Source organism: Lagenorhynchus albirostris, chromosome 8, assembly GCF_949774975.1.
Source record: "Lagenorhynchus albirostris chromosome 8, mLagAlb1.1, whole genome shotgun sequence".
Classification (NCBI taxonomy): domain Eukaryota; kingdom Metazoa; phylum Chordata; class Mammalia; order Artiodactyla; family Delphinidae; genus Lagenorhynchus; species Lagenorhynchus albirostris.
Genome location: NC_083102.1, coordinates 14,937,927 through 14,952,299, shown reverse-complemented (window position 1 = coordinate 14,952,299; position 14,373 = coordinate 14,937,927). Strand labels below are relative to the sequence as shown.

At 36.9% G+C, this 14,373-nt stretch overlaps 1 protein-coding gene across 3 annotated transcripts in view; it reads left to right on the top strand.

Annotated features, from left to right (window-relative positions):
* The window catches only part of TRIM24 (tripartite motif containing 24), a 93,417-nt gene that overhangs the window by 55,148 nt on the left and 23,896 nt on the right, over positions 1–14,373 (top strand). For 2 of the 3 annotated variants that reach the window (XM_060156586.1, XM_060156584.1), the window contains exons 6-9: positions 486–600; positions 3,566–3,712; positions 10,373–10,490; positions 12,994–13,262. In XM_060156586.1, coding sequence (XP_060012569.1) covers positions 486–600; positions 3,566–3,712; positions 10,373–10,490; positions 12,994–13,262 — 649 coding nt within the window. The remainder of the gene's footprint in view (positions 1–485; positions 601–3,565; positions 3,713–10,372; positions 10,491–12,993; positions 13,263–14,373) is intronic. The other variant, XM_060156585.1, reaches the window with a different exon arrangement.

Genomic DNA, 14,373 nt, shown 5'->3' with positions numbered 1-14,373 from the left:
TATTATTGTCTTTCTGCTTTTATTCAGATATAATGAATAGGTAACAGTTCAGATGACTAAGATAATAGGGACACATTTAAGCTTTTCTACTTCTTAGTTGCAGTGAATACAGTAGAACTCATTCAGTCCTGGTTTTCCTTATCTTGTTTATAAATCATTTTTTTTGTCCAACCTTTTAGGCTGAGAATTTTTCCAGGTGTCATAATCTTTCCAAATAATGTTTTCTTAAGATGTGTTCATTCTCTTGCAGTTTTATACATTTTGATTTTAAGATTGAATTGACTATGTCTTTTGGAAGAATTAATATTTCTGCTATCTCATTTTCAAGAAAGTCTATTTAAACTGAAGGACCCTTAGAAAAAGCTGAGCTTTTAAGAGCTGAAAACTTTTTGGTCTAATTTAGGGATTAGAAAATCAATATTACATACTGTAAAACAAATATTCTGCCTTAGATTTTAGACTTCCCCCTTTTGTTTAATTTTCAGGATAATTGAAGTAAATCAAAATCAGAAGCAGGTGGAACAGGATATTAAAGTTGCCATATTTACATTGATGGTAGAAATAAATAAAAAAGGAAAAGCTCTACTGCATCAGCTTGAGGTAAGTTACTGTTAATGGGACAGTATGTTGTAGTGATTTACCGTAGTATTTTCTCGTGTATTTGTGAATTTGAAATCACAGCCTTTTTTGTATAATTGTTTACATTTGATTCAGTAATATTTTTCTCCATTCTCAGGCTCTACCTTGTATCTGACAGTTTACGGCTTTATGATACAGTAGGAATGTCTTAATCCTTATTGTTTACTTCAGAGCACGAAGTATAATGCCTTGCTTGAAGGAGGAGCTTAGTAAATATTAAAGAGATGTAAAGAGATGAATCTTTTTAGAGGTCCATTGAATTGACAGCTTTGGGTCACCAGAGGAGTGCAATTGAGCAAAGTTTTTCAGAAAGTTACATTAAGTTAGTTATATTTAGTTCTCAAATATATACATTTAACCTTACGAGAAATTAGGTAAAAGGATGTGCCTCCTGCCCTCAGCAGTCCTAACTGTGAAAGCAGTACTCAGGGAGAGATGCTCAAGGCACTTAAGATAGTTGTTTGTCACTGCAGGTAAGAAAAATATTAGTAACTTCATCAGCTTTCTTATATTCATGAAGGTCAAGATCCAGAGTCAGTGTTTGACTCAAAGAACAGGAGGTTACAACTTCTACATGGTATCTTAACATAATATTAATTGCATGATATTTTGGTATCCATTTAATGTATTGGTGCAAAAAGAATTTAACAGTAGAGAAGCAAATTAAGAAGAGAATAAAAGAATCCTGATGTTCGGAGATTTTAAAAAAAGCGTCATAGAAAAAATTTAGTTCAACATCTTTATTTTATAGTTGACAAAATTATAAGGTCTTTGTCAGAAGGTTCTCTTCCTCCTGGGAAAGCATGGTCATTCCCATGGTTTATCAATCATACAGGAAACAAAGACCAAAATAATTCTCTCTCCTCTTGGAAACAAATACTTAGTGAAAAAGTATTCGGCTAGGAGGAGAGGAATACATTTACAGTAACTGTGTTTTCAAGGTTCTGGGGGACGGGCGGTGGTGTGTTTTTTTGGTTTGGTTGGGTTTTTTTTTTAGATAGAAGCATTTAAACTATTTTAAAAGATTTCAAAGCTCTGCTTAAAATCAAATGTCACATAGATTTGCTTCTCAGAGATGAATAGTGCACACATTGCTGTGGCTGTTTCCAAACTTCACTGTAAATCAGAATCACTTCAGGAGTTCTTTAAAAATCAAGATAAGGAACAAAAGATGACCACATCCCCAAATCTCTAGGGATGAACCTCGTCATCAGTATTATTTTAAATCAACTTTATTGACTTACAATTTTTTTTTTTTTTGCGGTACGCGGGCCTCTCACTGCTGTGGCCTCTCCCGTTGCGGAGCACAGGCTCCGGATGTGCAGGCTCAGCGGCCATGGCTCACGGGCCCAGCCGCTCTGTGGCATGTGGGATCCTCCCAGGTCGGGGCACGAACCCGCGTCCCCTGCATCAGCAGGCGGGCTCTCAACCACTGCGCCACCATGGAAACCCTTAACTTATAATTTTTGCAGCACCTTTTAAAAATGCTTTTCAGTCTTCATACCCAGTCTCCTGGTTCACAGAACCCTTCTTTAAGGCGAATAAATGTAGTCAGTATTTACTAAGACTCCAGACCCAAATAGTTTGTTACTATAGAAGACCAAGAAACTTGGGCTTCTGATTCTCAATTTGCAACATCCCTAAAAGTCAACAGAATTTCTGTTCTTTCTAGAATGTGTCCAAAGTAACGCTTAGTTTTTACAGAGGTCAGAAATAGCCTAATAAGTAAATTATCTCTGGACTTAAAATTAGATACGACAAAGCCACTGATAGTCACTGCAATGACTTAATTCAGTTTAGCATATGTGTATTTTCCAAATTTGAAACCAACTAGGGCCAGGATCTAGGTTCATTTTCTCTATTGAGAATATAATTCCATATTGGAGTGTAGCAATTTTACTTTTAAACTTTTTTTTAGAGCTAGTAGAAAGTCCTGTTCTCTCCTCCTTTCCTTGCCAGGTAAAGGAGATTTGAGGTTAGAGACCTTTAAAATAGCACAGGTTCAGTGGGTTTTTCTTCCACTTTTGACTAACCTATGTTCTTGCTTGTATACTTCCCTTAGAGAAATTCTATAGTCTGCTTTTCTGTAGTTTTTTTTGAGAGTGCATTGGTACCATTAGTCACTATATCAATTGGTTCCCATGGTAATTTTCAATAGACAAAAATTATATGCTTCCTTTTTTTTTTTTTTTTTTTGCGGTACGCGGGCCTCTTACTGTTGTGGCCTCTCCTGTTGCGGAGCAGAGGCTCCGGACGCGCAGGCTCAGCGGCCATGGCTCACGGGCCCAGCCGCTCCGCGGCGTGTGGGATCTTCCCAGACCGGGGCACGAACCCGTGTCCCCTGCATCGGCAGGCGGACTCTCAACCACTGCGCCACCAGGGAAGCCTGCTTCCTTTTTTTTTTTTTTTTTTTTTTTTACTACACACAAAGCATAAATGTTGTCTACCACGTGGCATAACTTGGCACAAACTAGTTGCAATCAGGATAAGAATGCCTAAAAGGTGAAATCATGTGCTTGAGTAAATCATGTGATCTGGTAACTTTACTTGATTGCTGGATGGTACATCTATTTTATTTGTGAGTATTGAATTTAATGGGCATTTACTGTATTATAGCTAATCCACGGTTTTGTACCTCTTTGGATACTGGAAGATGCATGAACAGAAACCTGCATCCCAAAATATGTACAACCAGACCAAGGGCCTTGGAGAGAAGGGGCAGGCAGCAGAGGCAGGGTGGCGTTGGTGGTGGCTATGGCACTGGGGGCACGGTTTTTACTTCAGTGAGAATGAGCCTTTGTACCAAGGGATAGGTTGCTATCACCTGGGTTCTTAGAGGTGGTGGTTATTCTAATTGGGTAATCTGATGATGACCATTAAAATATATGTTACATGCAGAACTAATTTTGAAACTTTTTTTTTTCAGAGTCTTGCAAAAGATCATCGAATGAAACTTATGCAACAGCAGCAGGAAGTGGCTGGACTTTCTAAACAGTTGGAACATGTCATGCATTTTTCTAAATGGGCAGTTTCCAGTGGCAGCAGTACAGCATTACTTTATAGCAAGCGACTGGTAAGATAAACTAAGTATGGCATTTAACATACTATCAAAATACAGAGAGAAACAATGGAGTTATTAGAATGCTTAAAATTTAGAAATGTTCATTAGTCTGTACTTAAATGCTTTTTACCTTTTTCTAATTTTTATCAATCAAAATATTTTGGTTTTAAAAAATCTTATATTGCCATGATTGAGGCGTATCTTCAATTTTAATCTACCATCATCCCTCCTGTTTTGTTCTTTTCCAAGTTTTCTCTGTCTTAGTGGCAGTTGAACTTAATACTAACAATAAAGATAAGAGTAAATATTTCCTGATCACCTGTAGTGTGCCAGGCACTAATCCTAAGCATTTCCATGTAATACTTTATTTAAACATTTACATCATTTTTATGAGATAGGTATACCTATCCATCTATTGTATGAGTGATGAAACCAAAGCACAGAGTTAAGTAACATGCCTAAGGCCACTCAGCTTGGACACCTGAACCCAAAGGCTGTGTTCCTTTTGTCTGTACTGCGTTGTTTACTCTGTCAGTGATATATGGTGCTGGGTATTTTAACCCCATTGCTAGAGAAAAGTGGCTCTCATTTGTTCAGCTGTTCTCAGAATAGTCTAGAACCTTGCTACTGAAAATATGGTCACTGCATACTAATCAGGTGGTTCAGTAGATGTGGGGTGAGGCCAAATTCTGTGGTTCTGACGAGCTCCCAGGTGATGCTGCTGTGCTGCTCCGTAGACCACCTTTAGTAGCAAAGGATCTAGAAGACATTCAGCCGTGGAAGTCACACCACATAAGCATTCTTAAAATCTCCTGCTTTACTCTTATTTTATTAAAGATTCCACAGAGATTTACACTTTGAAATCAAATTATGACATCCAAATCTGTTTTCTGTACACCCACTCAGTTTTGTGGAAGGAATTTTCTACGACCATTTTGAAATGAAATGCACTTCAGGGTAAACTTCTGTAAACTAGGTTCAAATATTGAGTAACTTATTAGAAAACTGATTTATATAAGTATTCCTAATCATGAATTGTATTCAACTCTTAAGATTATTTTCTTTCATAATTATCAATGATGTGGTCAATCTTGAGTCTTTTTTTTCTTTTTCTTCCTTTTTACTGCTTCATTGGTCTAATGAAAAACAGCTTCTATACAGTACATACCTTCTCTGTTACTTATGTTTTCCTGTAAGTCAAACAAAACGGATAAAAGGAGAAAATGAGAGAATTGTCTTTTTTTCAACTAGACCCATTATGAATATTTTTATTTGTATGTGTGTAAGAAAGCATGTTATTCACACAATCAGATATTCAATCTCCTTATCAGTTTAAGAATTTGTTTCTCTGATTTTATTCTATGATTTTGTTTGTGATTATAAGACAAAGAAAACAGTACAAACTCGAAGATGGGATTACTTAATCTGCACAATGATCTCTTGAAATAGGAGAGAGGAAGATTGGTCTCTATATTATACACAGGAGAAAATAAACACAGTGAAGCATAAGCAACCAGTATTACCAGCTTCCTGATTTACTAAATTGTGTTTTTTAATTTTTAAAAGTCTGTGGAACCCAATCACATCACTAGCAGCAGATATAGCTAGTAAAATAATTTACCTATAGTGAATGCAGAGCTAAGGCTTGTGATTACTTTTAAACATTTAGAAGGATTTTTAACCTCAGAAAATTTGAAAGTCACTATATTATGCAACTCTGTCCTTTAGAGCTTCTATGCTTCATAAATATAGCCATGTTTACTAAGGTTATTTTTTTAATGATGGCTTTTATATGCTTAAAAATTAAAAAGAAACGTCTTGCTGGCCTGAAATTTCAAGCTTAGCTTGTAATTCTTAGTTCATTTTTTTTTGCTATAGGAATTATAATCAGTAAAAGACCAAACCCATTGGAATAGCAGGATCCTTTCAGAAGTCCAGTTTTAAATATATTTTAAAACATTTTCACAGTATTTCCTTAGGATTCTTCTGTCATCTGTTAAACGTTGAGTTTATCCTTATATTATTTAGAAGGAAGGCAAGAAATACCGACAGAAGAGACCAGGAGAGTAAAACACAGTATTCTTTTTACTAGCAATAGATATTTCTATAATACTAGTGATTAGGAAGCTGTTAAGGTATAGGTAGTAAAAGGGAAATCCACAATCTTTTTTACTCCCTTTCCCCCGTCCTCCCATATAATTAATCTTCAAAGACTTATGTTTCCTGAATATCTCATCGACAATTCCTTGCTTTTAGTCCTCAGGGTTCAGAATGTCATGGTCTTTTGCCTGGGTACTGTTAGCCTTTCTTAGAATGCTTTTTCTTTCTCCTGAGTAAATCCTCATCTTTGTAGAGACTACCAGGTTCAGTTTAGATGTGTCTTCCTTTCCTTTTGGCAGCCTTCCATGACCAAGACTGGGTTGGATTACCCTTCTCTGTGTTTACAAAGCCCTTATGCATATATCCATCAATACTATTACTGATTTTTATCTACTATTATTACATTTGCATATTTTTCTGTGAATTTCATTAGACTTTTTACTTCTTAAAGGGTAAAAATTTTGTGTTACCCAGTGCTTGATATATAGGAACTCAATGAAAGATTGATGGTAAATAAATAAGGTAGCAGATAACATCTCTTGTCAGAAGCTATAAATAAGTGTAGACAAAACCTTATGTTATATTTTACAGGATTGGAAACTCGAATACTAAATTTCTTTTTTAAGTTTATTTTAACTTCAATAGAAAGGAGACAGTATACAGTATTGCCATCTGAAAAGCTGTTTTGACATCTTCCATAGTTTTAAAAATAATTTTGTCCTTTGCTTTTTGAACAGTAGCTAAGTTTTCAGTGTGAAACCTGAGTTTAAGTTCAGATACATCTGAAGGGATCAACAAGTATATTTAATTAATCCTTATTTATCTTTTACAGTAGCCAGGGTTTATGACTCCTCATAGGAAAGTTTTTGCCATAATTCTTTTGCTTAGCATATTATGAGCATGTTTTATAATGAGAATTATTAGAAGATGCAAAAAAAATTAAGAAAGGTAGAAAAACTTAGGCAAAAGAACATTGTGTTGAGTGCTGTTTGCTAAACACTGTGCCATGTATTCTACATAGTCCCAAAATAAATACGCTTTTTTACACAGAATTTATTGTAGCTATTTAAGATAATTTAGCAATCGAATGAAGCAAACTTATTTATTCAAAAATTATTTATTGGATACCTGTTATGTATCAGGTGGCATTCTGAGTACTAAGGGAACAGAAAACAAAGCAAAATCTCTGCCCTCAAGAAGTTGCATTCTTAGGGACTTCCCCGGTAGTGCAGTGGTTAAGACTCTGCACTCCCAATGTAGGGGGCCTGGGTTCGATCCCTGGTCAGGGAACTAGATCCCACCTGCCTGCCGCAACTAAGAGTTCACATGCCACAACTAAGGAGCCTGCCTGCCACAACCAAGGAGCCCATGTGCCGCAACTAAGGAACCCGTGAGCCGCAACTAAGACCCAGCACAACCAAATAAATAAATTAAGTTGCATTTTAATGAAGAGAGATACACAATACCAAAATAAGTAAAATGTATAGACCATTGCATGGTATTGAGTGCTCTAGAGAAAAGTAAATTAAGGGAAGAGTCGAGGAGCATTGGGGTAGGATTGTGATTTTAGTTATGGAATTCTATCTAAAGAGGGTGATATTTGAGCAGATTCCTGAAGCAAGTGAGGAAGCAAGCCATGCAGATACTCGAGGAGAGTATTCATGCAGAGCACAAGTACAGACAGCAAGTGCAAAGACTGAGGTGGGAGTTATTTGTGATATGGACAGCAAGTAGGCCTAAGAGGGTGGAACACAGTGAATGAGCAGACACTAGGATGAGTAAGGTCAGAAGTACTGGAAAGCCAAATAGTATATGAGCCTTGTAGTTGATTATGAGGACTTTGGTTTTTAATCTAAGTGAGATGAGAAACCATTGGAGGGACTTGAGGAGAGGAATGACAGAATATGATTTACAGTTTAACACAATTACTCTGGCCGCTGAAAAAAAACTGTAGGTGGTTGAAGGCAAGGGAGAAATAAGGGAGACTATTTATAACCTTACTGCAATGAGGTGGCTTTTCCAGGGTAGTAACAGTAGAGTTGATAATGGGAGAATTGGTAGGATTGTCCATATCTTTTAATGATAGAGCCAACAGGATTTGCTGACAAGTGGAACATAAGGCATGAGGAAAAGAAAGGAACCAAGGACTAAGCAGTAGGAAAAATAGTGTTGCCAATAATTGAGGTGGGGAAGATCATAGGACAAGTAGACTTGAAGAGAAGGATCAAGAGTTCCCTTCTAGGCATATTAAATTTGAGGTACCTGTTAGAGAATCAGGTAGAGATATTGAGCAAGCCATTGGAAGTGCAAGTTCATAGAGGGGTGGTCCAGGCTTGAGATATAAATTTAAGAGTCGGATAAACGATGAGACTGGATGAGATCACTTAAAGTATGTGGGTGCAGGATAAAAGAGAGCAGTTGCAAGACTGGGCCCTGGGACATTCCTGGTGTGGGAGATGTGAAAGAACCAACAATGGAAACTGAGATGGTACATTGGGACACAAACCTATTCTCAGCGGCCTTAAAATATAGCAGCTGGTGAAATAAGGGGAAAACCATGAGATCATAGTTTGTTCAAAGCCAAGAGAAGAAAATGCTTCCCTGAGGGCCAAGTGACCACCTATGTGAAAAGCTACTAAGCCTGAATGGTTTCAGGGAAGAGTGGGAGCAGAGGAACGGGGGACATTATAGATGAGTCTTTTGAAGAGTTTTGCCAGAAAAGAGAGCAGGAAAAGTGGGAGTTTTGCCAGAAAAGAGAGCAGTTGATGGCGGGAGAAAAGGAGCCAAGAGTTCTGTTTTTACCTGGGAAAAGTTAAACATGTTTATGTGTTAATGGGACTGATGCAGTAAAATGGAAAGCTTGATGGATACAGGAGAGGGGAAAAAATTGCTGGGCAGTGTCTTTGTGTCGGCAAGAGGGTGTTGGGCACTATTGCACGAGTGCAAGGATTGGCTTTAGCTAGAAGTGTGGCCAGTTAATCCATTGTGATAGGAGGGAACGCTAATACTGGTAGGTGGTGGAAGTTTGTGGAAGTTCCCTGATTGTTCCTGTTTTTTCAGTGAACAGTAATCAGGACCATCAGCTGAGATGGAGAATGGGGGAGGAGATGCTGGAGATTTGAAAAGAGAAAGGAGGTTTGAAATAGTCATTTAGGAGAGTAGGGACATGAAGGACCAGAGGCCCGTCAACCTTAGGGCCCTACCTAAAGTAAGCAGGCTGTGTTTGAAGTTTGGTCAGTCCCTTTATCAGTCCAATTATAGTGAGTCAAAAGTTAGATTAAACCAGTGTTGTTTGTTGGTTGTTGTTTGGGGAAAAGGTTGAGGAGAGGGAAGGGAGTATGTGTAGTTTGACATGTGAGAGAAAGAGGGGTTGAGGGTATATACCAGGAAATGATTATGAGGATTAACCCTGGGATTTGAGCCGGATAAGGAGAAACTGAGGGCTAGGGTAAGGGTATTGGTAACATGAGGTCGAAGGACAGGGAAAATTTTAAGAGCAAAGGTTTATAGGACCTTTAGGGTTTGTAGGATTATTGGTATCTGGGCACTAGAAGGACAGGGAAAATTTTAAGAGCAAAGGTTTATAGGACCTTTAGGGTTTGTAGGATTATTGGTATCTGGGCACTAGAAGGGAGTAAGCTGGAAAGAAAGATCATCTAGTTGGATATAAAATCATCAAGAATTAAGACAGGAGTAATGTTGGCGTTGGTGATGGTGAGCCAGGAGCTAAACTCTTCAAGACTGAGGGAGAGTGACTGAGTATTCACTGAGGACTGCAGTGTGGAGGAGATGGGGGGTGTGGTGTGATGACCCGAGATTCACAGCATGGGAGCAAGGAGAGCCATCCCACTCGTAGGCCTAGTTATGAGCTGTACTTATGTTTCCTGAGCAGAGAGTAATTTGTATTTTCTGTAATTCATTAGCCGCCTAATCTCAGTTCTGCATCCTTCTTTGAAAGAGTAAGTAAAATAAATAAAAGAGCAGAATTTGTGAAAATTTTTAATTTTACAAATACTTGGTTGGTGCTTCTGTGAAGTTTAAATAATTCAAAAAACTAACTTTAAGATAGTTAAAGTTAGTTTTTTGTATTCAACAGTATAGCTAACTGAGTTGTACCTCAAAACTAATAACATGTTTTGGAAGGAAAACTGCGTTGTATGTCCACTTTTTTATAACTTATATATATATATATATATATATATATATGATTGCTTATTTTGTGTTAGCATACATATGATACAGAGACCACTTTTTGTGTATTTATTGGGAACTTAATAAATTACTTGCCTAATAAAGGGTTTTTTTTGTTTTTTTGTGTGTTTTTTTTTTTTTTGCGGTACACGGGCCTCTCACTGTTGTGGCCTCTCCCGTTGCGGAGCACAGGCTCCGGACGCGCAGGCTCAGTGGCCATGGCTCACGGGCCCAGCCGCTCTGCGGCATATGAGATCTTCCCGGACCGGAGCATGAACCTGTGTCTCCTGCAATCGGCCGGCGGACTCTCAACAACTGCGCTACCAGGCAAGCCCACTAATAAAGATTTTGATGTTTAGTTGTCTCTCTGCTTTCTTCTAGATTACATACCGGTTACGGCACCTCCTTCGAGCAAGGTGTGATGCTTCCCCAGTGACCAACAATACCATCCAATTTCACTGTGATCCTAGTTTCTGGGCTCAAAATATTATCAATTTAGGTAGGCTGTTATGTACATTTTCTCAAAGTGCCATTTGTTTCTGGAACTCTTAATGATTATGAGATTATTGAAAATGTATTCCCTTCCACCCCCAAAGTGTGTTTATCATCTTGTTTTAAGTACATGGAATTTTCACTAGTATTTTGTTAGCGTGTGTATATGCGTGACACATGCATGAATATAAACACACATGTAAATATGTGGATGATATGAAACATCCTTTATATTGACGCACAGGGTGTCTAGATTTCTGGATTTAGGAGGTTTTTTTTCCTTTCCCATAGAATCTTGCTTGTACTGTTAATTACATACTTATCAGAATGGTTGATAAAACTCTTGACTTGTGACTGCCATTAATATAGGATTTTTTATATTTAGAATGTTTTCTGTTAAAACAGGACTTCTCATACAATTATTGGCTTACTTACTATTGAGAGCCAGTCATCAGGCACCTAATGGTTCATTTGCTTTATCTAGCTAGGGAAGACTTCTCTTTTCTTCTTTTGCCTTTTATGTAATTATTATATAATTTTTAACCTCCTAACTGAAGTGTACGATACGTATAGATAAGTGCCCAAATTTTAAGTACTAGAGTGCACTGAGTTATCACAAAGGGAGACTATCATTATGGTATCATTTGGTAACATCAAATATCCTTGCAGGCAGTACTTGCTACATTATGTGCTAGTAGAAAAAGTCTTCAGTTTTTGCCTCCTTTCTTAATTTCTCACAGGGAGACTATAGAAACAGAAATTTAAGAATTCCATATACATTCTTCATCAACCACCAGTATTCCCTTTGATGACAGTTTTTGGGCTCATTGACTTTGTTTCAAAATCTTGAAAGATGGTTGCTCTCTCATTCCCTAAGCTAGATTCTGGGTAAGAAAGGAAGAAACGGCTGGAGAGAGAGCCAGTGCTCTCAGAACACACCAGGAAAGGAAGAAATAGGCTTACACAAACCTCATTCATACACGGGAAGAACAGAAGGAATGGTAATAAGGTGACCCTTTGAAGGAAAGGTCATGAGTTGACTCCTGCAGCTCAGTCTAGAAGCACATATTTATTGATTGATTGATACGTAGCAAGCAACTGGAATCATACACACTCTCACCTATGTAACTAAAAAGAAGCATCTTAATACAAAGCGTGTATATAAGTTAACTATCTCCTACCCTCCACCATACATGCAGCTATATAGAGAACCTGTCACAGTTATATATCCACACAAATAGGCATATGTAGAATTGTATGTACTTGTAAGGATATCATTTAAAATATAGACCACATGATGTAAACATAAATAAAATTAAGAATATGTGTAACTGTATACACATAAATGGATATAGTTTTAGATAAGTCTACAGCGAAAACAAAAACATCTATTTGTGAGGAGTTTGTAAAACAATATCCTTTACTGTAGGACTTCTCAGAGCTGTCCTATACAGCTCTGTAAATTGCCATTTACAATGAGATTTACATTTTAAATCTTCTAAGGAGACAAGTTTCCCAAACTTGGTTATTTACGGCTTCTGAGAAATATGTTATAGAAGACTGCAAGGGAAAAATGTTGATTTGGATGAATATTCAGTTAGTGTCTTTGTGACTTTGGGTAAGTTGTTCAATCTCTCTGAACCTTAAATCCCTTATCTGTACAGAGGACTTTAACAATATACATAGACCTACTGTCGCAGTATCTAATACAGAGTAAGTATTTAATGAATGATAACTGTATTTTTTAGGATGCATATGTTTATTAAATCAGAAACATTTAACTGAGTCTGCTGTTGAAGAAATCAAGCTTTGCCTTATGCTTGGACCACACCTGTTAGAGGTACCTTTAAACTCTAACAGTATAATTATAAGGCAGAGTATTCTCCATCAGAGAACTAACAGTGTACTCTGAAGGTGTAAAGAACTTGAGAGATAACTAAATCAGAAATACTGTGGTATTGTTTTTAGATCCAGTGTCAGGTTTGCTTGTTGTGTTTTGATATGCAACAGCAGTCCTCAAAGTAGGGTCTGAGGCTCCTTCAGGTGATGACAGGCCTCCTGTTTCCAAGTACATATCCATGTATGGCTGGATTTTCTTCATATATTTAAACAATATATTAGATAATGCAGAAACAGGTATGAGAGTTCAGCTATTAAGCCAGACATTTAAAGAGATGTTCGAAAATGTAAAATAGCGCCACTCTTCACTACATTTTTTGAAAATAAGTATTTTTTCATAAAAATGTGTTATTATGGGTTGTCACTTTTAAATGAATTAGTGAGGAAAAATGTTTTTAATTCTCATTTTTAGTTTCGAATATGGTAAATTTTGATTGATAGAACCTACATAAACAGAAGCTCTTTGGGGTTTCTATTTTTAAGAGTATAAAGGGTTCCTGAGAGAAAAAGAAGCTCCTTGGCAATTCTGAATATCAGTAAAAATAGCCCTACAAAATACGGTATTTCACTACCAGAAAATCTTTAGAACTTAACCTTTTCTCTTTAATTAGGTTCTTTAGTAATCGAAGATAAAGAGAGTCAACCACAAATGCCTAAGCAGAATCCTGTCATGGAACAGAATTCACAGCCACCAGGTGGTTTATCTTCAAACCAGTTATCCAAGTTTCCAACACAGATCAGCCTAGCTCAATTACGACTCCAGCATATGCAGCAACAGGTAATGGCTCAGAGGCAACAGGTGCAACGGAGGCCAGCACCTGTGGGTTTACCAAACCCTAGAATGCAGGGGCCCATCCAGCAACCTTCCATCTCTCATCAGGTAAATTTGGAAGCAGGCCTGTCCTAACTTAGATAATTATAGTACAGTTGTATTCAGCAGCTCCTAAAATAACCAAGGCATCTTTCATCCATGACTTAAATATATGAATTTATAAAAATTTATCACATTAAGGATCCCTGATTTAACTCTAGATTTTAGCCCTTCTCAAAAAGAAATTAATGGTTTATTTAATTGGGACATCTATTCTCATCTGCTCTCTTTCATCTTCAGATTATAAGAGGATAAATGATTCCATTCCTAAATAACCAATGCATATGATTGATGGGAAAAGTTGTGTACCTGTAATTCATAATTCTTATATTAGTGCTTCAGGATGACTAATACTTTAGGTTATCTCTTCTCTGTAAGGATGCAGTGTTTAGAAAATCACATTGCATCTTAGAAACTAGGACAAAATGAAATAGAAAAGGGCAAGGATTTGATTCATTAGAAGTCTACCTTTTTCAAACTTTATTTCTGAGCAAATGTTCCATGAACCATTCTTATTTTAATCCATACAAATTGTCTGTTATTTTCAGTTACTTTTATTTATTAATTTATACTCCCTATTTCTCAGAAGAATTTGAACTGATTTACAGTAAATGACAAATGAAATGGCAGAGGGATTAATAAGTGTTAAGAATACTCAAAGCATGCAGAGCTAGGCTAAGGGTTCTCATCATGCTTGAGAGCAAAACTTAGCTCAACTTTTTGTCAGCCAAACAAAAAAGAAACAGGAATAATATCTATATTATTTGATTAAAAGGAACATGCCATTAGGAGAGATTTTTTACTAGTATTTTTCTAGCACTAAGAGGAATATATAATGTGGTTCTTTATGAAAAAGCAATTAAATGGCATAATAGCATTTTTTGGTAGCAGTTTTACAAAACATGATTTTCATAGGACTTATTTCAACCCTGAATAAAAGTTGTGGGCATATGTAGATACTGATTTTGTTAAATTGCTTCTGTGAAGGCCTGAGGTATGATGTATTTTAAGTTTGTGGCTGTCTAGTAATTTGATTAAGAAGGCATGTCAAATCCAGGAGAATATTAGTATGACCAGTTGATTATTCCTCTTGAACTTTGTTTTAACCCAGGTTTTAAAA